The sequence below is a fragment of the Centroberyx gerrardi genome, chromosome 3 (assembly GCF_048128805.1).
Source record: "Centroberyx gerrardi isolate f3 chromosome 3, fCenGer3.hap1.cur.20231027, whole genome shotgun sequence".
Classification (NCBI taxonomy): Eukaryota; Metazoa; Chordata; class Actinopteri; order Beryciformes; family Berycidae; genus Centroberyx; species Centroberyx gerrardi.
In genome coordinates this window covers 12,255,167-12,280,715 of record NC_135999.1, presented here as the reverse complement: position 1 = coordinate 12,280,715, position 25,549 = coordinate 12,255,167, and the positions used below count along the sequence as shown (strand labels likewise).

At 39.0% G+C, this 25,549-nt stretch overlaps 3 protein-coding genes across 4 annotated transcripts in view; all 3 read left to right on the top strand.

Moving 5' to 3' along the window:
• The window catches only part of tbck (TBC1 domain containing kinase), a 48,477-nt gene extending 44,096 nt beyond the window's left edge, over positions 1-4,381 (top strand). Inside the window, exon 26 of the mRNA XM_078282610.1 lies at positions 3,444-4,381. Within this exon, the coding sequence (XP_078138736.1) occupies positions 3,444-3,554 (111 nt within the window). The 3' untranslated portion in view covers positions 3,555-4,381. The remainder of the gene's footprint in view (positions 1-3,443) is intronic.
• A 229-nt stretch (positions 4,382-4,610) lies between these two features.
• Positions 4,611-14,126, top strand: LOC139920178 (polyunsaturated fatty acid lipoxygenase ALOX15B-like). 2 transcript variants are annotated; one of them, XM_071910119.2, is made up of 15 exons: positions 4,611-4,653; positions 5,049-5,207; positions 5,452-5,656; positions 5,830-5,911; positions 6,188-6,310; positions 6,541-6,644; positions 8,596-8,762; positions 9,038-9,181; positions 9,436-9,639; positions 9,893-9,979; positions 10,077-10,246; positions 12,450-12,571; positions 12,706-12,806; positions 13,061-13,231; positions 13,438-14,126. In XM_071910119.2, the coding sequence occupies exons 1-15, from the start codon at positions 4,615-4,617 to the stop codon at positions 13,615-13,617; spliced, it is 2,058 nt and encodes a 685-aa protein (XP_071766220.1). In that variant the 5' UTR covers positions 4,611-4,614; the 3' UTR covers positions 13,618-14,126. The 2 variants fall into 2 exon arrangements, with proteins under 2 accessions (XP_071766220.1, XP_071766221.1); XM_071910120.2 differs by having other exon boundaries at positions 4,632-4,653; positions 5,031-5,207.
• Positions 14,127-16,712: 2,586 nt separating this feature from the next.
• LOC139920179 (polyunsaturated fatty acid lipoxygenase ALOX15B-like) lies at positions 16,713-24,250 on the top strand. The gene is made up of 14 exons (XM_078282755.1): positions 16,713-16,865; positions 17,147-17,351; positions 17,502-17,583; positions 17,903-18,025; positions 18,249-18,352; positions 18,595-18,761; positions 19,333-19,476; positions 21,890-22,093; positions 22,446-22,532; positions 22,657-22,826; positions 23,118-23,239; positions 23,393-23,493; positions 23,741-23,911; positions 24,077-24,250. The coding sequence occupies exons 1-14, from the start codon at positions 16,713-16,715 to the stop codon at positions 24,248-24,250; spliced, it is 2,007 nt and encodes a 668-aa protein (XP_078138881.1).
• The last annotated feature ends 1,299 nt before the right edge of the window (positions 24,251-25,549 follow it).

The window sequence follows — 25,549 nt, the reverse complement described above, 5'->3', positions numbered from 1 at the left end:
CTGCCTCAGACTTGAGTATGTTCAGATAGTAGTTAACACAGTATAGTACGTTCGCATAACATATCAAGAGAGAAAGTTACCATCAGCCACATGCTGCAAAATATTTGGCTGTGGTGTACGTGCTGTTTGTGGAGGCTAACGTTACCTAGCCCCAGCCACTGTTGGCTAATTCTCTCCAGGTAAAGCGTCTTGTTTAACTTTGAGTAGCTGTGTTGAAAGTAGTTGTTTTGAAACCACGCTCCACAGAGCATGATTTTGTGACGTGTCCACCAGTGTCAACATGCAGCTGAATACTTTACCACTACCAAACAGATGACAGATCTGTGTGTGTGTGTGTGTGTGTCTCATTGCATGTTTGCACTATATGCAAATTTGAAATGTTAATATATATTTGAAATATATTTGAAAAAATAAATGTTTGCACTATATGCTTCACATCACCTGCATCCTAGTTGAATAGTATAGTATTGCATAGTATAGTTAGTCTCTTCATCAAGCAGGCAGCTAAACTTGTGTGCTGACTGTGTTGTCAGGATTAGTTAGTTACTGCGAAAGCCGCACCTCAAAGTCCAACAACAAAAAAAATAAAAAATACAGAGAGCTGGAGCGACGATTGGGGCGATGAGGCCGCTGTGCAGCGATCGCAGATTAGGCCTTTAAATCATAGATATTTTTTCATTATTTGTTATACCATTGTTTTTTAATCAAGTCAATTTGTTTGATGTCAGTTCTCTCTGAATGCCACATATCAGAGTGCCATGATAGCTAAGAAAGAAGCCAAAACATTTCTGCAATATGAGTGACATGCAGCACCATGCAGCATGGATTACCCCTTAAGATGTTATGATCTTAATGTGTGAACAAAACCATTGACCAGCTGTAAAGCCAGATCATCAATGCCCGAATTAGTTTCCTCTCTTTCCTAGGAGGCTCACCGACACATTTCCTAAATGTTAATGACAGCGCTGGGCCTCCTTGGTGTCAAGACCAGACTTGTTTGAGAGCTGTACTGTAATTCACCGTGTCATATTTCAAGATGTTATGTGTCGTACTTCTTAGTGCCATAGATCCTATTTGATCTTATAGTGGGACTCTTGTCACATCGTTCTTTTCTATTCTCAGTCAAGCGTCCTGTGGTTTATCTCCTAGTAATGACATTTGTTAATACTTCTCCTAACCATACACCATGCTGCAACAAAGGAGTGAGAGGAAAGGTTTAACGTTTTGCCACAGTTGCGTTAAGACATGATTTGGAAACCCTTTTGCTCCATGGAGAGCCGCCTCAGCCAGATTCTTTAGTTCCTATCATGTGTGTTTAATTTCTTTCTTTTCTGAGAATAATACATGTCATGGATTGTCTACTAACTACTAAATTGACAGCATAACAAAAGTAATCAGCAGGAAATGTTGAAAAAATCCTGTAGGGCTTTAGAAGAATTGCAGGGATTGTTGTGTGACCTGCAAATGCGGAACTCTGCTTTCTGACTCCTCATTTGGCCGTTACTATGGTTCTGTGGAAACGGATGATTCCTCAATCAATTTCTATGGGGAAACTGTGATTTCCCCTTGTTCTGTTGACCTCTTGCAACAAATTGTCAGTTTAAGCTTTGCATGCCTAACAAAATGAGGAGAAAATTCCATGGTTTATTAGATTAGATTCTTTCTTTCTTTTTGTACAGATTTATAAGCACACAGAGCACTGAATACTCGGTTTCACAAAACTTACTCTGGGGTAACAGCAGGATGTTTTTTTTCTGCCCTAAGAGGAAGGCTGGCTTAGATGGAAGTGGACCTTCAATAGTTTGCAAGTTACTGTGTCCCTTGTTTTTAAAGTGTATAAAAGAAATCCCCCCAGAGGTAACGAGAGAATAGAATAGCCATTACATTCATCATGTTCTACACAATAAGTGGAAAAATCTAAGTAAAAACATTGAGAAGATCAAAGGTAAGATGCATTACTGATGGTTTTTATCAGATATGCTTTTCAGCCCTTAGCAGACCCCCCCATGCTCTAGACCTGGCCTTTAGTTGTTCCAGTGATCGGGACTAAGAGTCGTGGGGTCACGGTCCTCGTCTTTGGAGCAGCCTGACACAAGACCTGGAGCTTCACAACCTGACCAACTCTTCAAACGTAATGTTAGCTAACATAAACATAGCTACACCTTTTTAGCCCTATGTTTCACATGAGGTCTTAATATCCAAGTAATCATTGTGTTTTGTGTTGTAATTTATCCCTTACACATGGTGTTTTAATTTTCTTATTATTGTTTTTATTGTTATGCATTGTTATGGTATTTTATTGTTATGCATTATTATGCACTTGCTATAAAAATAAACCTTGATTGTGTGTTTTTATTCAAATAATATTTTCCATTTTCCATTAAAGTCTTTTCCCGGGGAGCATTTTTTGGTTTACTATTGAAAAAAACAGTGATCTAGTAGAACAACTTTGAATATCACTGAATTAGTCTTCTGCCCTCAGCAGCAGATTAATTCTATATTTAGAAATCAACTGACAGCTCTGTATTATAAATAAAATGATAGGAATTATCTGTAGACTATGAATAAGGGTGAATTACCAGGCAGTGAATCAGAAAAGGTAGCAATTACAGTGAATCCTTTTTGGAGGGAAAATATGTTTTTTTTTTTAATTTAATTTATTTTATTCATATTTTGTTAGGAATATGCAGCTCAGGTCAAGTCTTAACTGTTTTCCGTTATACATTGCATGACAGTTTGATTTCATGTGGTGGAATTTTGCAACCAGATGGAAAAGTTCCCTAATCAAATTTCAGCACGTCAAAACATGCTTAATGTGTCGCCATCTAAGGTCACTTAAATTGTGCAACACTAGACTGGGATGTCACATGTGGCTTTGCACACAAGGCATATGAAAACATGCTCAAAACAGTGGCCACAGCAATGTGGAAGATCCAGAGGAGGAAAAATACAGAAAAAAAGAAAAGAGAAAAAAAGGTGTGTTACTTTTATAGGTGCTATCCCTCATGATACGGCTGTGGGACATGAAGGGATACATTTGAACACAGGTTGTAAGAATTTGCTTGGATGCAAGATCTGTTATTCTGCTGATGGCCTCAATTTTTTTCTTTTTTTTGCAACCTTTAATGATAGTAGGAATGTATGGGTTTTCCAAGTGAATGTATCATCAGTGAGTGCACTTATCAATAAGCTGTGTCAGAGAATATTTGAACATTGTTAGGACTTTCTCAAGTTTATATGTGGTTATTATGCAAAGATGTTATTTCCCAACTGTTACTCCCACAGCGGTTAATGAATATTAACTCGTAGCCGCAGAATAATCCTGGGAAAGTCCCGAGGGGTGATGAGTATCTGGAGATTGAATTTGGAAACCGGTTCAGCCCAAAACAATAGAAAGATTTATTTCTCTGCCTTCTGTTTTTTTCCACTTTGCCTCTTCCCAGTTTGCAACCCACCTGGTCAAGGTAAACTTCCCGCGGGTTTGTATCCTGGATGGAGGGATCAACAAGATGAAACCCACTGGACTCCTGACTGTCCCCTCGCCCCAGATCTGACCCCATGACTCAGCTTTCGGTGGAACTCTGAACTTCACATGAACAAAAGGGAATAGAGGAAACACCCTCTGTTTTTTTTTATATTAGTGGAAAGAAATCATTTAATCATTCTATGTAGGTGTGTGTTTTTTTGTTATTTTTTTTATTCAATCTGATCTGACGTATGGTTCGGATCACCGTCTTGCAATGGCTATAAAATAAAAAACTGCATCCAAGTGCTAATCCTCTTTTTAAGCCCAGTTTTATTAGTTCACTGACTATAAAGGACAGCTTATCGAAGATGTGACAAGTAATAATAAAGATGTAAAGCTGCCGCATTGACTTCTTAATTAGATTATTGCACAAAAGCTTTACAATATCAACCTGCTTGTCGTCATTGGATTATTGTTTTATGCTTTTCTGTCGTAACACGAGGATGAATGGATCAGTTATTTTCTGTGGAACTTTGTGAGATTGTGTTGTACTAGCCTCTCATTGATAATGTGAGCTTCCTGTGACCAATACAAACAGCTTCTTCTGCATGTGAGCCGGCCTGTTCACGGTCAGTTTACTCACCAAAATACTGTGTGTTAGCGTGAGTGAGAACACAGTCAACACTGGTTTGTGCATTTGGTGATTTCATAACTAGGATTTGTGTTGTTTACATGTCATTGTTTATGAAGATTTCAACCTTGTAACTTGCACAGTAGAGCCTGATGAAAACAAACATGTATGCATAAAAATCATGTGGTCAAGCTGAATTTATATTTAAAATAAATAAACTTGTCATTTACAATTGAATAAACTGAGCAAATCTTATACTAATCCTTATTAAACGTTTAATCAAAGCTGTGTTTTTTTAAGGTGAACTAGTGCTACCTTGCGTCATCGATACCATCTTTCATCACTATTGCAGATGCAGGTGCAGTAACTGTCTGAACTTGTGCATTGGCATTCCATTATTGCAGACAAGATCATTGCGATTGTCATTCACAAGTTTTTAAGCACTTCCCCCACCACTGCCATGGGTGACACACCTACAAAGCTGCATGTATAAAAGAAAAGCAAGCAGTGAGGATTAATGTTATTTTGGGAACTTTTCTGGGTCCCACAAACCAAGGTAAGAGAGATGCTGCTGGGAATAATCTCAATTGGTAGCACTTGGACAAAAACTTTCTTATTAGGAATAATACATGTGGAAGTGTTTGTGTTCGGTTTAGTTGCACATCAATCTAATCTGTTGGTTTATGCCTTTATTCCTTTAGCAACACCCTTTATATTACCTACTATAATACCTTTTGCTTTGTTCTTTCCTGGTGTCCTCCTCCGTTGTAATTGCATTGCCATTTCAACATTTAATGACCCTAAATGTCTTAATTATACCTGTATCTTAAAGGTCTTGTGCAGTGAAGTTTATACAGTGAGTGACAGATAATTTTATCAGTGCACTCACTCTGTATGAGTATGGCTATTAAAATGCTCTATGCTCCTCACAAGGATTCATCTGCTCCCCAGAGTGAAATGGTGAAGTATAAAGTGACTGTGACCACTGCAGTGCGTGCTCAGGCCACCACTTTCAACAATGTCTTCATAAAGCTGGTGGGCACGGATGGGGAGAGCAGCCGCACGTGGCTCGCCAGCCTCAAGGGAGCTGCTACCTTCTACATAGGAGCAGTGAGTCTGGAATATTCCTCTATATGTTTAAATGTATAGAATGCATATTATGCATATTATGAATTTAAGCTGTATATAGTGCTGTATAGATGTCAGGCCATTAATTCAGCTATCTACCAAATATCCCAGTGTTGGTATGCTAACTGATAAGACATCAACTCGTAGCTATTAAATATGTCTCTCTCTCCATTTAGTGTGAATTTATTCTGAGCCTCTCTCTGATTCTTCCTTTTCCTCTACTCAGGTGTCTAACTTCTACTTGTCCTGCCCTACTTCCCTCGGCAAGCTGGTGCTGATAGAGATAGACAAAAAGCCCCTCCTCTTGTTCCCAGAGGATTCCTGGTTCCCCTCCAAGGTGGAAGTCAGGACCCCAGAGGGAGACACCTACAACTTTCCCATCTACCGCTGGATCACTGACAGCGAGGTTAACCTGTTCAGAGAGGGCACAGGTTTATGGAACTTTACTTTTTTGCTATGCTGTACTGTGTACACTTTTGTTGACCACTGAATATATAAATGAAAGGCAGATTCCATTATATAAGGTTGTAATGAGGCTGGAGTAAATTCTTGCCTACTTGTATCAACAGTTTAAAACCTTGTTTTTCTATTTTTTTGTTCTCAGCTCTACGAGTCTTTGACGACAATCATCATCTTGGCAGGTATAGCAGGGAGAAGGAGCTGAAGCTAAGAGAGGAGGAGTATGGGTGAGAGCAGCATCATGAGTTTACACATATTGTAGCATTATTTTCTCCACAGCGAATGCGTGCCCAAACCTCCTCATAATCCATTATATAATACTGTTATGCAATGGTTTATTATACTGTATGTACATTATGCCATGACATTGTAATTACATATGAATATTTGTCAAATAGTATATTATGCTGCTTGCATACTATAATTTGACATTGCAGATCTATGACTGGTGCCCAAACTGTCCCATGTCCTTCACCAATCTACTCTTCTCTATTCTTCCATAGCTGGGATGTGTATGCGGAGGGGATACCCCACAACATAAAAGTGGACAATCCTCTTGATCTGCCCAGTGAGGTCCGCTTCTCCTTCACCAAGACTACAGAGTTTCTATTCACTGCATCTACAGGGTAAATTCATCAAATTCTATCAGACATCAACAGTTTCTCAAATATTACCCAAGAACTCAAACGTTCCTGTAATACTATGCCAAGATATTTGTAAGAATAGCCCAGATAACCATCCACTTTGAGAACTGTATTCAGAAGATAAGGTTGAATGGGTAAATGTCCTATTGTTATTTTATTTTTATTTTTTTTCTGGCATCAAAATAGTGATCCTTATTGTTTGCATTCCCTAGGCTGACAGAGCTGAAACTGAAGGGACTGTCTGACTGCAAGAAGAATTGGACTGATATTGATGCTATTAACCGAGTCTTCTGCTGCAAAAGGACTGCCATCTCAGGTACTGTGCTATCAGGGTTGGGTAGTAACAGAATACTTGCATTATAGCCTACTCAAAATCCAAGAAAATTTAACTGTATTCCATTATGTTAAGTAAAAAAAAGCATTCTGATTACAGATTCTTGTGAAAAAGTAGAGGGTTACATCTGGGAATACTTTTAACACTAGAAAGGCTGTGGGCTAACATAACAGGTTGTTGAGATTTTAAATGAAATGTGAAGGTCTGTGTATTTTCTGGTTCAATGCTGGCCTCTGACATTCAGGGATGTCATTACAACAACAAATCAAAATAGACACAAGCCCCTCCCCTCATCATTTACCATAGAGTCTTTACAACACAGAGACAGTAAGCTTCCATACGTAGATACTCATAGTCACAACGTGTATGCAGCGGAGAAATGGACATCAACAACAAAAAACTGCAAACTAAATAATGGGCGTTCTATCTGACAGCATTTCGCTATCTGAGAGCATCTGAGTTCTGAGATTATTCTCAGAATTCTGAGATAAAGTCAGAATTGTAAGAATAATGTCAGAATCGCAGAATTCTGACTTTTTTCTCATAATTCTGACTTTGAACTCAGAATTCAAACTTTATTCTCAGTTTAAGTTTAAAGTCAGAAATATGAGAATAAAGTCAGAATTCAGAGATTCTGACATTATTCTTACAATTCTGACTTTAATCTCAGAATGTCAGAATTCAGATTTTAAACTCAGATATCACATTTTCTGATGTTTTTTTGCCAAGAAGCAAAGCAAAAGCAAATTTCACAAAAACACATTTTTGAACAGACCTTGGCCTTAGCCTACATTCTCTCTACAAGCTGCGCGGAGGCGTTAAGACGTTAAGCACAATAACAAAATATTTAATCTAAAAACATGTAGAATTTTTTCTAGCCAGGTTAGCTAACATATTCAGTAACGGCATAGCTGTTAATTACAAGCCACTTATTGTTGCTATTGGTTAGCTAGAAGGCTAACTAGTCAAGACAGAGTAACAAACAAAAGGTAAACCAGTAATACTGATACTAGCTAGCTCCCAGGCTAACAAGTCGCTGCTACTGCCCCATCTCCCACTAGGGGGTGTGTCAGTAACGATCAAGCAGCGCAGTGCAATTTTGGTTTCAAGGAGTATCATGATTTGCACTTAATCACATTTAAAAAATAATAATAATAATTTCCACGATTATTAAAAAAAAATATATCACTAAATAAGTGGACATCAGGGATGCACTAAGAATAAAAGGGAAATTTAACTGATACAGTATATAAATATCTAGAGCAGTTTTGCCATTAATGGCATGGTGCATTGGTGGGGAGGGACAGAGACAATCCATTAAGACAGAATGCTTATCTAGCAAGCTATCGTTTGCCTTATGTACAATGACTATAAACAATCTCCGTGTGCATAACTGACGTTAGCCCATTGGTTTCGTGGTGCTGTTACGCAATTCAACCACAAAAGATTTCAAAACACAACTCAAGCCATGAAGCCAAACTCGATTCAGTTGTGATAAACGGAGCTTGCTGAGAAACAGACATTGAGTCAGTTTCTTTTGACTAGGACTATATAGCCTGATTACTAACTGACCATGGTGAGCCCTCTTCGCCCTCCAACACGTTTTCTTTTCAGTTGCTCATGCATCACCGTCGTGCTCCCGTGCCATTTAAGTTCAGTTTTGCACAATTTGCAGCAGACTTTTATTTGAGGACTTCAATGTGAATTACTCCCATGCTTTAGAAGATTTGAGTTGTTGCGTTTGTGCCAGACTATGGACCTTTGATTCATGAAAATAGAACCCAACTCTGGATTCAGTGTAACACCATTTTTACTCATTTTTCTTGTTCCGCGTGCAGTGTAGGTTATAGTTAGGCTGGTAAAAATAGCAAAATGAGATTTTCAAGCCTGAAGTTCTATGCTCAGGGAAGGTGAAACCCTGTTTTTTTTCCAGACTATGTCCAAGAAAACTGGAGGGACGATGCTTTTTTTGGCTACCAGTTTCTAAATGGTGTCAATCCAATGATGATCCAACGTTGCTCAGCCCTTCCTGATAACTTCCCCGTCACTGATGACATGGTCTTCCTCCATGGTAGCTGCAGCTTAGCAGAAGAAATGCAGGTATGTTTGTCTTATACTCATCAAATAAATTGTATCTATCAACAGTTACAGTTTGGCCCAGCCGTCGCTAGACATTTCAAATCAGTCTCAATGCTAGAACCATGTTTTATGTCTTGACATGTTAAATTTACATCTTACTTGTTGCATTTATGTCTTCACTGTGTAAATATATTCTCCTTACTGTATGTGTTGTGAGTAAAATCATTTCTCATCCTCACCAAATGCCTTAAAGGAGTATTGTGAAGCATGATAATTATTCTAATATTTCAAAACAGAAAGGCAACATATTCCTGTGCGACTACAACCGTTTGGATGGAGTGAAGACAAACGTCATCAATGGTAAGAAGCAGTACCTGATGGCTCCCCTCGTCCTGCTCCACCAGACTCCTGACAATAAACTGATGCCCATTGCCATTCAGGTGAGACTAATTTTGTTTATTTTATTTTTTTGTTTGATACTCCATAGGAGTATTTGTGAGTATTTTTATAACAAAAACAAACAAAAACCAAAAATCTGCTTAGCAGATCAAACCAACAGTAAATGTGTTAACTTATCATAACTACAAAAATACAGAAAATTATTGGAAAAGTGTTATTGACCAGTACTTGAACGGGTTGTGTATAATGCCTTTATTCATTGAATGAATTATCTGTACTCCTCTCTCTTCTCCAGTTGAAGCAGAAGCCAGCAGATGACAACCCGATCTTTTTTCCTACTGACTCTGAGTATGACTGGTTGCTGGCCAAGATATTTGTGCGAAGTGCAGAGTTCAGTGAGCACCAACTTAATGTTCACCTGCTGCGCACTCACCTGCTGGCTGAGGTTTTTTCAGTCTCACTGCTGCGCAACCTGCCCATGGTGCATCCCCTCTACAAGGTAACTGGATAGGAGTGTACTGCCCTTTATTTAAGTATAGTTTTATTTTTCTCATTTTTGCTTTTTTCAACATGCTACTGTTTGTCGCCCCTGTTGAGAACCATTGTGTTTTTAGTGTCTATATTATTGTACGTGTTTCACACTTTGAATGGTAAATGGTAAAAAAGCAGATTCAAGCAGCTTCAAGACTTCTGACTTTGCAAAACAGGTAATTCTAAGTAGTGTTATTAACAGACTTCCCTGTTTCCCTTAGCTCCTCATTCCTCACACTCGCTACACTCTCCAGATCAACTACTTAGCCCGAATTCTGCTTATAGCAGAGAATGGAGTTTTCACTCAGGTAGGAAATGACCAACACAATAACATAAATGTTCTTATTTTTGATAAGAACTATTTGCCTCAAACTATATTTGTCACACACTTGATTTGTTTCCTAGTTTGCAGCTTCTGGAGGAGAGGGGATGTTCACGATCCTGAAGAGATCGCTGTCCTCGCTGACCTACAGCTCCCTCTGCATACCAGACGACATCGCTGAGCGTGGGCTGGAGTCTGTGCCAAACTTCTACTACAGGGATGATGGACTCAGGCTGTGGGACATCATCCACAGGTACTGCAGGCACTTTCCACAGCATTGTCCTGGCTTACATGCTAGGCTGTGTCGCATTGCAGTACGTTTATTTATATGGTATTGGTGCAAAGTCCTTTTTTTTTTAGTGATGTGTGGCTGTCTAGGAGCTGTATACTGCATAATAATCTGGTGTATGTGCCATAAGAGTAACACCTTACATTTTCCTTCTTCTGGTGCATTAACCTGTGGGAAAGTATTGTAACTGTACAATAACACTATATTAGTAGTTCATCAAAATCCTCACAACACATATGTGTTGAGTGGTTATGTGCCTACATTAAACTTTCACCACTGAAATAAGAAATGTACCACTCAGTAATGAACTTAGTTTCATAGAAAGATATTTAATGATGTAGCAATTAATCATTTTGGGTAGCCATCTGGACATTTTGGGAGACAAAATTGGTATGGAAACACTTGGTCCAATTTGTTTTCTGCTGACAAATAATTTAATATATCGCATAAGTTACTTATCACCTTTGCTCTTAATGAGACACACTACAACGTAATTTCAGTTAAGAAAACAATGGGAAATTTTGGGACATCATTCAACAAAGTTTCTGTCAGCTGCTGGAGTTCCTTTTTGCTTGTACATATTTTAGAGCATAATGTTTGCACATATTGTAATTACATTATATTGTGTATTTTCAGTACTTTTGCAGTGGGTAATTCACATGTTAATACACTGGAATAATGACATTGTAAAGTAATGTATAGCCACCTGAAGTTCCCAGCTTACTCTGTGAAGCACTGGGCTCTGGTTTGGAAGTTTTCTCTTCCATTTTACTCCGAGAAGCATCAGGGATTGCCCCGTGTATGCCCCCGTACATGCATGTCACACATACATAGCATGAACCCAGGCATTCCATTCATACAACCAGCTGTTTGTATTCTTCACAAACCCAGCCAAAGACAAAAAGTACAAGTATAACAATTCCAGCTGGCCAATCAAATGCCATTCAAGGGTTTTGTGGAGTAAAAAATCCCACATTTTGGACAGTATGTGTCTCAGGTGAGGTCGATGTGCACAGCACTTATTGGTCTGACTGTAGAGACTTCAATACAGGGCTTTTCAAAGACATTTGTCCTATGTGTTGCTTTCCCTTTCCCTCCTCAGGGAAAAAGGGTTACGTTCATAACCTTATTTCATACATAAAACCAAGCAAACAAACAACTGAAATCCCAGCAGTAATTTTCCATCTGAAGTACTGTTCATAAGGCTTAGGTCAGCTCAGCTGGCCTGCACAGAGGTTGCACCTCTGCCTTAATGAAATTGCTCCAGAACGGAGCATGAAACTTGATGGGAAAGCAACCTGGAAATGCAAAAGTGGGATTAGGGGGTAAATTCCATTCCAGCGATGTCATCCCTAAACCCTGCTGCCTGCTGAAGTAATTGATGCCCGGGGCACCCCACTGTGTATGGAACACTCAGAGTCGATTTTTCAAACAAATTCCCTGCTCGTTCTTCTCTTCTATAACTTCCGGAATAAAAAGTACAATCTTTTTTTACAATGCTAATGCTAATATTAGCTGTAATGTTATGAAGGCTACAAGGTGTGATTGGTTTGAGCTGTACTTATGAAGCATCCTGTTAGTTCAGGCAGGACACGGAAGTCACGCGTTGCTTGTTATCTATTAGCTGATTGCTATGCACACCTATCAGAATCCAATCTCATAACAAGGTGGTCTTTTTAAATGACCTCCTCCTACACTGATTCTTGCTACACAATTGCTGTACCCAATCTGCTTCTTGGTAAAGCTTCACCTCCACCTCCCCAGCCTCCACCTGCTACAGTCTTACATGAATATGTAGAGGGAAAAGAGGAAGGGGCCTAGAAGTGAGCCCTGTGGGACCCCACAGGTGATGTCTGCTGAGGAAGATAATGAATTCCTTTTATGACAGAGGGGGATGTATTGGAAAGAAAGGACCTGACATACCCACTGCTTAAGGTGGTCAATTAAAATTGTATGGTCCACTGTGTCAGATGTTGCACTAAGGTCTAAAAGGAGTAGAATCGAGCATTCCCCAGCACCAGCACAAGGAGGTCATTAGATTATTTTATGAAAGGCTGTCTCGGTGCTACAGTATGTAGTGGTCTATAACCTGATTGGATTTTCTCTAACATGTTGTATTTAAAACACAAATTAAGTAGGATGTTCTGGTGTTCTTCATTTGTTATAGGTTTGTTGAGGGAGTGTTTGGCCATTACTACAAGAGTGACGATGAGGTCCAGCAAGACTCTGAACTGCAGAGGTGGATTCAGGATATCTTTGTCCATGGCTTCCTCTCCCAAGCATGCCCAGGTGAGCTTGAATGATGTTTTACATATTAACATATAATTCATATTATATTCCCATTACTGAAATATATTTATCATTCTTTACTTGAGTTATCTAAACACATTCAATTCATGTAATTAATTATCTCTGATTCTCAGGAATTCCCCGGAGTTTTGGCACTGTGACTGAGTTGGTGAAGTTTGTCACCATGGTGATTTTCACTGGCTCAGCCCAGCACTCTGCTGTCAACACTGGACAGGTGTGTCCTTTTAATTTATTGGCATGATGAATTATAATGTTTTTATTACTGTGGGATGGTAGGTATTGTTGTTTTCTCTGAATTGGGACAACCTTAAAATAACATAAGTTAAAAGCAAATTGCATTTAACTCAGATGTATATTTTGCTAACATGTAATTGCTATAGGACCGTCAGTAATACTAATAACAATTTGTTCCAGGGCTTCAAATAATCAGTATCAATCACTCATCCATCACTCATTTATTCATTATAGTATGACTACGGTGGTTGGATGCCCAACACTCCCATCTCCTTGCAACGCGCTCCACCAACCACCAAGGGCTCATCAAGTGAGAGCACCATGCTGCAGACATTCCCCGACGTCAACACAACAGTTCAGGGCATGTCCACCATGTGGCTGCTCAGCAAGCAGTCCTCTGACTTCGTAAGTATACTAAGTAGTTTCATATGATATGACACTGCAGCCAAAATACCCTTGAATTACATCTTTGAAAAACCCCTGCTCACTTCCTGGAACTGTATGTTATATTACATAGAAAACAGACTGGATTAACCTTTAAATCAGGAAAAAAAAATCTTGTATGTTTGTTTTTAATTTATCCATTTTAACATAATGTTGAATCTCACCAGGTCGCTCTTGGCCAGTACCCAGAAGAGCATTTCAGCGAGGAGATTCCCCGCAAGTTGATAAAGGATTTCCAAGGAGAGCTTGAAGTTTTAAGTGCAAGTATCAAAGTCAGAAACAAGAGTCTGGACGTCCCATACACATACATGGACCCAACGGAGGTGGAAAATAGTGTAGCCATTTGAGTATGGCAAGGTGTGACCTCCTTCCTGACATTGGGAAGGTCTCTTGCTTTTTTTGGGTTGTTCTGCTCCAGATGGTCCTTCAATCTTTCAACTTTAAAGCCACTTACTTTGCAGCCAATCAAAGTATAAGAACAGTGCTGAAAAGTTTTCAAGGGAACTGTCACTAAAGCTCTTTTAGTGACGGCTGCTAACAAAAACTTAGATCATAGATGATCTAGATCATAGATGATGTATTGTTGTGATGCATGTTTCTCTTTAATTTTCAAACTTTCTTAGCTTCTTTTTTGAATAAAGTCACTTACATTATATTAACGAAGATCATAGTGACAACATTGCTAAAAATAATCATTCAAATGAGTGTAAAGTTGCTAAAAAAATGTATGTGACATGTTTAACATTTTGATATCAAGTCTCTGGAGTAAAGCTCCAGCAATTTATGAAAGTAATAGCAGTCAATGTAAAAAGTATATTACCCACATATAAAATGAATAAAATAAATTTTAAAGCAACATTTTGAATATTTATTGCCTATATTGCTTTTCAGTTTCAACACAGAATTCACCATCTTCATCTGCACAGATTACTTTGGGCTTCCCACAAGGTTCCACTTTAAACCCCATATTCTCTCTGTACAGTACAAACTCCCATTTTGCTGCATCAGTCAGAAACACAACATGGCTTTCCGGTATTGAAGTGGCTGAAGTGGAGAGCATTGTCTATATGTACCGATATGCCATGATTTCTGATATCAGTTGAGAGGTGTCATCTGAAAATAGATGCACTATAAATTTGAATTCAACTGGAAAGTGCACAGAGCACAGAGCACCTTTTTTGACTGTCCCACAGAAGTCATGAGGTCTTGCTCAAGGCTTGAAATTGTATAAACATGTTGCAGTATTTTCTATCTATGACACACACAATGAGCATGAGAATTAGGTCAGGGAAGCCACAGAATAATTTTGGGAAAGTACTGATAAGCATACAAACAACTGTCTGCAGTGCCGAACTAACTTCATATACAGTAGTAATGAAAACAAACATGGTACTGTATGTGCGCATGAAAATCACGTGGTCAAGCTGAATTTCTATCTTACAAATGACTCATCAATACAAATACTGCCATATAAACGCTTGTTATCAAAGTTGCTGAGAAAACTTATCTTTTTTAGATGAACTAACACTATTTTGCGTCATCATTGTTATCACTGCCATTGTTCATCGCTGTAATGTAATGTAATCTACTATACTTTGCACTGCACTTTACAAAGTATCCCATTTCTATAAATGTGTTTATTGCCTCCCACTTGGTGTTTATGTCTGAGCCATTTCCATGTTTTTGACCTCTCCCTTGGAAAGTGTAACATGTTACTGGATGTGAGGAGGAACACCCATGGATGACACACCCCAAAAGCCGTATGTATAAAAGGAAGGGAAACCAAGGCAAGATTAATATTATTTAAGGAATTTCTCTGGGTGCCACGAATAAAGGTAAGAGAGATGCTGCTGGCAATTATTTCAATAAGTAACACAATCCAGATATAATATCAGGAACATAGAATTTATATTTTTTCAATATTCTTTATCTATTGAGTTTGGAACCCACCTGGTCAAGGTAAACTTCCTGTGGGTTTGTATCCTGAATGGAGGGATCAGCGATATAAAGCTCACTGGTCTCCTCGCCCCAGATTTGACCCCATGCCTTAGGTGTCTGTCTAATTAAACTTCACATGAACAAAAGTGGAAACGTATTTGGTTTTGTGCTGATACTGAAGTGTAATTATTGTATGTAGACGTGTGTGGGTTTTTGTTTTTTTTTACCATCAAACTACCACCTTGGAATGCACATAAAATGAAAAGAACTACATCAAGTAGTAAAGTTTTATTTCTTCACTGAATGCGTAGGACAGATTATTAAAGATGTGACAAGTAATAAAACAACACAAACTGTAAAGCTGACACATTTACAAGCTTCATGATTAGATTAGTGGAAAAAAAAAAACACTACACTTTTTAATTGTTATCACTAGAATGCTTTTATGTCTTAACAGAAACATAAATAGGTCAATTATTTTTCTCTGGAACAGTTATTACATGAGATTGTATAATACTAACCTCTCATTGATAAGTGAGCTTCCCGCGAACAGCTTGATTTGTACCTGAGCCTGCCTGCCCAATGTCAGTCAGTTGATCTCATGTTAATGTCCCAGTGAGCATAAAGTACATACTGGTCTGTGCATTTGGTTATTTCACAACTAGGCTTTGCATTTCATTGTTTGCATTGTTTATGAAGATTTCACTCCCTCTACAACTTTATGAAAAATAGTGCCTGCTGAAAACAAACATGGTGTGTATGCATAAAGATCATCTAGTCAAGCTGCTGAATGACAGCAAATTCTATGCTTATGCTTGTTATAGGTTGCTGGGAAAGCTGTTTTGTCTTTTTAAGATGAGCTGACACTATCTTAGATTATCATCATTGTCATTGTCATCTTTCATTATCTTTGCAGATAATCTAATATACTTTGTACTCCACAAAGTCTCCCATTGCTGTAGGCGTGTTTATTGCAATGTCCTCCCACATGGCGTTTGCATTGTGTTTCAGCCTTTCACCCATGCTGCATGCATAAAACGAAGGACAGCCACTGCAGATTAATGTTACTTAAGGAACTCTTCTGGGTCCTGCAAACCAAGGTAAATCTTCTAATCTGTGTTAGGAATAATACACAATTTGGAAGCAATTGTCTTCAGTTTGGCTGCACATCAATCTAATCGATTTACTTGATCCTGTCTTTTGCTTGTCCTGTCCTGAGCTTTATGCTGTGAACTTTATTGCTCTGAGAATATACTTTATATTATTGCATTTGTACTACATTTTCCTTTATTCTTTTCCTTTGTCCTGTTACATTGTAAATGCATTGCTCCTCCGTTTAAACATTACAGAAGTGTATTTGTTTTAATTATACCGTTATCTTAAAGGTCTTGTGCAATACACAAGGTTTATGAGATAACCACATTAGTCCACTCGCTCTGTTTGGGTGTGGTTATTAAAATGCTCTATGCTGCTCACAAGGATTCATCTGCTCCCCAGAGTGAAAATGGTGAAGTATGAAGTGAGTGTGACCACGGCAAACCTTGCCCAGGCCACCACTATGAATAATGTCTTCATAAAGCTGGTGGGCACAGATGGGGAGAGTAAACGCACGTGGCTCACCAGCCTCAAGGGGACTGCCGCCTTCTACCTGGGAGCAGTGAGTCTGGAATATCCCTCTATATGTTTAAATGTTTTAGCATGTTTCTCTCCACTCTGCATAAGCACAGATAAGATGTATATGGTGCTGTGTGGAGATCAGGCCATTAATTGAGATGTATCTACACTCTAATATGCCAGTGATAGCATGCTAACTGATACGACATTGTTCTTGGCAGGCACAGAATCAACCCTTAGCTTTTGAATATGCCTATTTTCTCCCTCCCTCCCTTTAGCATTAATTTACTCAGCGCCTCTCACTCTCTCCTTTTCTGTGTGCAGGAGTCTAAATTTTCCGTGTCCTGCCCTACTTCCCTCGGCAAGCTGGTGCTGATAGAGGTAGACAAAAAGCCCCTCCCCCTGTTCCCAGAGGATTCCTGGTTCCCTTCCAAGGTGGAAATCAAGTCCCCAGAGGGAGACACCTACCGCTTTCCCATCTACCGCTGGATCTCTGACAGTGAGGTTAAGCTGTTCAGAGAGGGCACAGGTTCATGGAACTTTACTTTTCTACAATACCTTTCATTTATATGTTGAGCACAGAACACATACATGAAAGGCAGGTTCCGTGATTTAAGGTTGCAGGGTGGCTGAGGTCACTTCTTGCTTATATGTATCAACAATATTAAATCTTTTTCAGCTCTAAGAGTCTTTGAAGACAGTCATCATCTTGGCAAGTATAGCAGGGAGAAGGAGCTGAACCTGAGAGAGAAACAGTACTGGTGAGAGCAGCATTATAAATTACACATATCATGCACTCCACAAAGAAAGCAAGCCCAACCCTCCAGCCTCTATATTGTTTTCAATGTTATAATTAACATTAGTGATGCATAAACCAAGTGCTGTTATGCTTGCCATGGTTTATTGTTAGTTTGTATTATATGTACTAGATGTCATGACAATGTAGTAGATATATATAAACACATTTGGCAATTAGTATATTATACTTGCATACTATAATTTTACATTGCAGATCTATGACACTGGTGCCCAAACTGTCCCATGTCCTTCACCAATCTACTCTTCTCTATTCTTCCATAGCTGGGATGTGTATGCGGAGGGGATACCCCACTGCATAAAAGTGGACAACCCTCTTGATCTGCCCAGTGAGGTCCGCTTCTCCTTCACCAAGACGACAGAGTTTCTATTCACTGCATCTACAGGGTGAATTCATCAAATTCTGTCAGACATCAAAAGTTTCTCAGATACAACCAGAACTCAAAATCTGTGCTGGAACAGCCCAAATAACCATTCACTGAACTGTATTCAGAAGATAAGGTTGAATGAGCAAATACGTACATGTTCAGTTGTTGTTGTTGTTGTTGTTGTTGTTGTTGTTGTTTTGACCGGCATCAAAAGAGTGATCTGTATTGTTTGCATTCCCTAGGCTGACAGAGCTGAAACTGAAGGGACTGTCTGACTGCAAGCAGAATTGGACTGATATTGATGCTATTAGCCGAGTCTTCTGCTGCAAAAGAACAGGCATATCAGGTACTGTGATACACAAGTTCATCAGAGTGGTTGTGCTTGAGTTTGAATGTATAGTTTGACTCAACAAACATCTAGAAAAAGAGTGTCCATGCCTGTGAGTGGCTCTGATTCAGTCTAACAGCATGTTTACTCATTGTTCTTGCACCAACTGCATTGTAGTTTATGGTTAGGCTGTAAAAGGGAAATGTTCGAGCCTGTAGTGTTTAGCTCTGTGAGGGTAGTAAACCTTATACTCTTTCCAGACTATGTCCAGAAACACTGGAGGGACGATGCTTTTTTTGGCTACCAGTTTCTAAATGGTGTCAACCCCCTGATGATCCGACGTTGTTCAGTCCTGCCTAAGAACTTCCCTGTCACTGATGACATGGTCTTCCTCCGTGGTAGCCGAAGCTTAGCAGATGAAATGCAGGTATGTTTGTCATATGCTTGATAAATGTGCGCTAGTGCTTTATAGGTGCTTGGGTGGAGGGTGAGTGGGTGTGTGTGGGTGTGTGTGGGTGTGGGTGTGTGTGTGTCGGGGCGGGGCATGATTGGAATGAATGAAACTACGTTGACTGTAAAAACTCCACCTACTAACACCAAAGTGCTGTGGTAGGACAGTGATGTTGTAACTAAGAGAATTGCTGAACAAAATACTTAATTCATATGCTGACTTAGCCACTGCAGTTAGAAAATCACCAAGATACTTCCAGGTATGTGAAAACGTACAGCTGGCTCAGGCTTCTACTGTGCTGCCTGGTGTACAAGCAAACACTGTATTTCCCTTATGCACGGCGCTTAGTGCTCTGCGTGGTCCAAAGAGCGCATTTGATTCCCCCAAGCGATGCGCATTGCAAGCGTTACGCACTACAGCCGAACCAACAGAGTGTAAACATAATCTCCATACTGTATGTGCTGTGAGACGAATCGTTTCTCACCCTCGCCAAAATGCCTTAAAAGGGTATTGTGAAGCATGATAATTATTCTAATATTTCGAACAGACAGGCAACATATTCCTGTGCGACTACAACCGTTTGGATGGAGTGAAGACAAGCGTCATCAATGGTAAGAAGCAGTACCTGATGGCTCCCCTCGTCCTGCTCCACCAGACTCCTGACGATAAACTGATGCCCATCGCTATTCAGGTGAGACTAACCTATAAATATACCAACAAATACTTTGGTAGTACTTGATAATGGGTTATTTAAAGCTGCAGTAGGCAACTATAAGTGGCAGTGTGAGATAACCTTTGAAGGTCTTCATTACCCATAAATCGTAATGTGACATCAGTGAATTTGCACACTCCTCTGACCTTAATTTCATCAATCAAACTTTATTTATATAGCACCGTTTTTTATAGCACATTTCATACATAATGCAATTGAATGTGCTTCACAGAGAGTAAAAGAATTGAAATAAAACTAAACATAAATAAATAAACAGAAGAAAAAGAACAAATAGTACAAATATTTTGCCAGAAAAACAGACAGAACAAGTCAGACTAAAAAGGCAGGTCTTAAGCTTTTGTTTGAAACTTTCAACAGATGTAGCAGTCATAAGATCAAAAGGGAAGCTGTTCCAGCTAAAGGCAGCCTCACCAGAAGTCTTTGTTCTTGTTTTGGAATCGGTAGATCTGAGGGCTGTAGTAGGGACATATTTTGGCAGCATGTCATTTATATACTCAGAGGCAAGTGCATGGGTGGATTTAACAAAATAATAAGAAAATCTTCGAATCTATTCTGAAACTGACTGGTAGCCAGTGCAGGGATTTCAAACAGGAGGGATATGAGCTCTCTTCTTAGTTCCAATGAAAACTCTTGCAGCTGCATTTTGTAATACTTGTTGTAGTTTCCCTATCATCTTCTTGGGAAGGCCTGAGAGCAGTGCATTGCAGTAGTCCTGCCTTCTGGTAATGAAAGCATGCACCACTTTTTCAGTGTCAGCTGGAGAAAGGAATAGTCTGACCTGTGCAATGTTTTTGCATTTTACCACCTGAACCAAGATAAAACCAGTCCTTGGTTTTATCTTGAAGAAGTTATGCACCATCTATAGACTGATGTCAGAGATGCAATTAATAAAGGAGTCTAGGGGCTGAAGATTATCAGGTGTAACAGAGATATAAAGCTGGGTGTCATCTGCATAGCAATGGAAACTAATATCACGCTTGTGATCGATGGCCCCTAAAGATAGCATGCAAATTAAACAGTGGTGTTTGCAGCACACCAAATGTAAACTCTTTGTAATGAGAAGTTACCCAGAGAAACAAAACAATCACAGTTTGTAAGGTAAGACGTAAACCAGTTTTAAATCATGCCTGAGAGGCCAACCCACTTTTCCAGTCTATCAAAGTAGATATCATGGTCTCCTCTATTAAATGCTGCAGTTCGGTCTAGAAGCACCAGGTTAGTAGGAGTTTAGTAGGATTTTTCTACTGTCAAGGATTCTGAGATAATTAACCAAAGCTGTTTCAGTTCTGTGCATAGCATGGAAACCGGAGTGGACAGTTGTATGAAAACAAGCTTCTAAAGTATTTTCCTGAGGAACATCAGATTGGAAATTGGTCTATAATTGCTGAAAACAAGAGAGTTCAGAGTGCCGTTTTTCATAAGTCTTTGCACAATAGCAGTTTTAAATTGATGGAAAACATCCAGTTCGCAGAGAGAGGTTGAAAATTTTTTATAAATCCTTGGTAGTAGTAATAAATCATTAACTTAAAAAAAAAGGTAGTGAGGATGGGGTTAAGGGCACAGGTTGAGGGCTGAGGTTTACTATTTTACAATAGCAGTGAAACATGTAGAGGGCTCACTGGAAGTGAAACCAACAAACAACAAACAAAATCAGAGTTGAGTTTAGAGGATAAGGCTAATTTCATGTTAGTTATCTTGTCTTTGAAGAAAATGGGAAAATCATTACATATGGATGCAGTGTGTAGATGAAGTGTTTATCAGTTGATCAGTTTTTGAAAATAAGATTCAAGTGTTGTCATGGTTGCTAGATATCAAATTTAAGAAGTAGGCTTGCCTGGCCATTCTGATGCTTCTATTGTATTAAAGATTGTCTTTATGAATATCATGATAGATCTGCAATATGGTTTTCCTCCACTTATGTTCTGCCCTTGGATAATTTCTCTTAAGCAATGCTGTCACCTCATTTTTCTATTGAAAAATAGACAAAATAGTTTCTTTATTGAAGTGGGGCCACTAAGTTGATAGTTGCCCTAAATTTTGCACAAAAATAATCAGCTAAATCACAGAAGGAGAGCAATGAAGTGGGTGGACCATCAATAAAAAGTGCAACAAAATTTCCAGCCACTTTCGAGTCACGATAACGTTGAAATACAGTACGTTTAGAGTTGATAGGCGCATTGCATACCTTATCGGTAAACAATACATGTTATGTCTGTGGCGAGTCCCTGAGTGATAATGAGATGGATGTGTCCATGTTTATGAGCGGGGCCTTTGACATGCTAATCAGTAAAATCCATAGAGTTTAAAAGATTGCTGAACTCCATTTATGGTCATTGAATGAATCATCCATATACTGCTCTCTCTTCTCCAGTTGAAGCAGAAGCCAGCAGATGACAACCCGATCTTTTTTCCTACTGACTCTGAGTATGACTGGTTGCTGGCCAAGATATTTGTGCGAAGTGCAGAGTTCAGTGAGCACCAACTTAATGTTCACCTGCTGCGCACTCACCTGCTGGCTGAGGTTTTTTCAGTCTCACTGCTGCGCAACCTGCCCATGGTGCATCCCCTCTACAAGGTAACTGGATAGGAGTATACCGTACTTACGTATAGATTTACAGAGTATATCTTTTGGTTCATGATGCCTAAGAACAAATAATGGGAACTTGCACAAAATGCTAATCTGTGACACCAAAATTATATTATCATCTTCATATTTCATCATTCCAGTGTACATCACAGGGTATATCACTTACATAGAGACTGCCAATAATCATTATTTCACACCCAAAAAACATGAATTGCATTTTCAATTAGTATATATATTTTTCCAAAGTGCTTCACACTTTGAATGGTAAATAGGACAGCAGTTTCTCAAACAGGTGGTATTTAAAAGTAATGATAATCTCTGAATTCCTTCTTTTCTTTAGCTCCTCGTTCCTCACACTCGCTACACGCTCCAGATCAACTACTTAGCCCGACTTCTGCTTATAGCAAAGGATGGAGTTTTCACTAAGGTAGGAAATGACCAACATGTAGATTAACACATTGCTAAACAGTAAGATGCATTTTTTATTTTTGAATTTGATATCATCTATTTGCCTCAAACTATATTTGTCACACACTTGATTTGTTTCCTAGTTTGCAGCTTCTGGAGGAGAGGGGATGTTCACGATCCTGAAGAGATCACTGTCCTCGCTGACCTACAGCTCCCTCTGCATACCAGACGACATCGCTGAGCGTGGGCTGGAGTCTGTGCCAAACTTCTACTACAGGGATGATGGACTCAGGCTGTGGGACATCATCCACAGGTACTGTGCTGAACAAAATGTACGCTGACTCACCCGCTATAGTTAAAAAATCACAGAGGTATGGTATGTGCATGTATCCTGCACCAGCCTTGACTTGGTTGATGCTTGCTTGACCGTACTGCCTGGTGTACACACACACACTGTCCCTCCCTTATGGGACTCTGCGCTACCAAAAGTACAGTGCATACTGTAATTCCCCTAAGTACTGCACATGGCAAAAACATTGTCTAAAGGTTTGTCAAAAATGTTGTAGTTTGAAATACGTTCAGTAGTGTTCTTCATTTGTTATAGGTTTGTTCAGGGAGTGCTTGGCCACTACTACAAGAGTGATGCTGAGGTCCAGCAAGACTCTGAACTGCAGAAGTGGATTCAGGATATCTTTGTCCACGGCTTCCTTTCCCAAGCAAGCACAGGTGAGTTTGAACAAAGGCTGAACCATGAAAATAAGTGATGTTGTACATGTCCTTCATATTATATTCCTATTACTGTAATTGTAAATATATTTATTATAGTCTTATTGATTCATCTAAACATTTCTAATTCTCGTCGTTCTCTCTAATTATCAGGAATTCCCCAGAGTTTTGGCACTGTGGCTGAGTTGGTGAAGTTTGTCACCATGGTGATTTTCACTGGCTCAGGCCAGCACTCTGCTGTCAACACTGGACAGGTGTGTCCTTTTAATTTATTGACATGATGAATTATACTGGTGTTATTATTATTGAATGGTAGGCATTGCAGTTTTCTCTGAACTGGGAGAAGATGGGTAAATTCTGGTCAAAGGGGTGACATTGGATATTGAGGTTTGTGTGGGAGCCTTTAAATCTAAACAGTAAACAATAATATTAATATAATTTTAATCTAAAATTTAATAGCGGGTTCATAATTGGTGTCAATGACTTCTTCATCTGTTATAGTATGACTACGGTGGTTGGATGCCCAACACTCCCATCTCCTTGCAACGCGCTCCACCAACCACCAAGGGCTCATCAAGTGAGAGCACCATGCTGCAGACATTCCCCGACGTCAACACAACAGTTCAGGGCATGTCCACCATGTGGCTGCTCAGCAAGCAGTCCTCTGACTTCGTAAGTACCCATGGCTTCATCAACAATTACATAATAATTTATGTTCCAATTGCATAACCTTTTAGTAGTTTCAATCAAATGACAGACTGTATGACAGCGTATTCCTGGAAAAAAAATGGTAAAAGCCTTGTTCTTGTCTTGTTTTTCACCTTTTTTTAACATAAGGTCGCTCTTGGCCAGTACCCAGAAGAGCATTTCAGCGAGGAGATTCCCCGCAAGGTGATAAAGGATTTCCAAGGAGAGCTTGAAGTTTTAAGTGCAGTTGTCAAAGCCAGAAATCAGAGTCTGGACGTCCCATACACATACATGGTGGAGGTGGAAAATAGCGTAGCCATTTGAATATTGCAAAGTGTGACCTCCTTCCTGACTCATTGGGCAGGTTGCTGATTCAGCTTCTCTTTTTTTTTCCCCCAAGTGGGTTGGTTTGCTCTGGAATTTTCCACTGATGACTTTTCATATTGTTCTTTTATGGTATATTGATTGGCTGCAAACTTTACAAGGGATGTGTCTCTAAAGCTCTGTTTAAGAAGGCTGTCAATAACAACTTTAATTATGGTTGAATATATTGTTTTGACATATTTTTTTTGTCAATTCATGATCTTGGATTTATAATCCTCATATTCTTAATCTTTGAATGTTACTTTATGTTTGTGTCGTGTGTTTTTTTATTTTATTTTAATAGAACATTTTTGGGATACATATTCAAAAAGATATAAAGTTCTAACTCAGAAACTCCATTTCAGCTTGGTACTATAAGGTTCTATTTCCCATCCAATCACAAACTTCGATATTTCAGTAAGGACCAATCAAAATTTACCTTTCAGCAATTTTACATAACATATTACATAGTGTATTTCTGGGCTCATTCAAATAGAAAATACTATAGCAAAATGTATTTAATCTGATGCAATCAAGTCTTAATGTGCTTCAAAACTGCATTTACCATTAAACCTATAATCATTCCCTCTGAAATTGGGGTTACCTCATCGTAAACAAAGGTCAAAACCTTCATCACATCATTACTAGAAATAAAACATCAAACTAGTGTGAAGTTGTTAAACATTTTAAGATCTAGCATCTGCAGTAAAGAGCCTGTAGTTTATGAAAATAATAGCAGTCACTGGTGAAGTTATATAAACCACTCATAAAAAGGACAACACATTGTTAATAAAATGTTTTAAAACATCATTCTGAACATTTATTGCCTACATTGCTGATAATAACTCCGTTTTAATAGGCAATTTACCATCTTCATCTGCACAGATTTTGTGCTTCCCACAAGGCTCCACTTTAGATCCCATATTCTCCCTCTACAAGCTCCCATCTGACCACATCAGCCAGAAACATTATCTGCTCTCCAGAGTTACACTGAAGTGGAGAGCATTGTCTCTGTAGCAAATATGCCACCCTTTCCGATATCAGTTGATCTGAAAATACCCCTTTTTTTGTTTGACCAGTATTAATAGTAATGAGTGTACAATTAGTTAGATGTTTTCCTCTGATTAAAATTACATTAAAAAGGGCATGCTCTATCGTACTGTAAGTCCTAACTGTACTGATAATAATAACGATCATTCACAATTATAAGAATTTCTGTCTGCTAATATATCAGATTGTTTAACAGGCAAACGTTTTGAT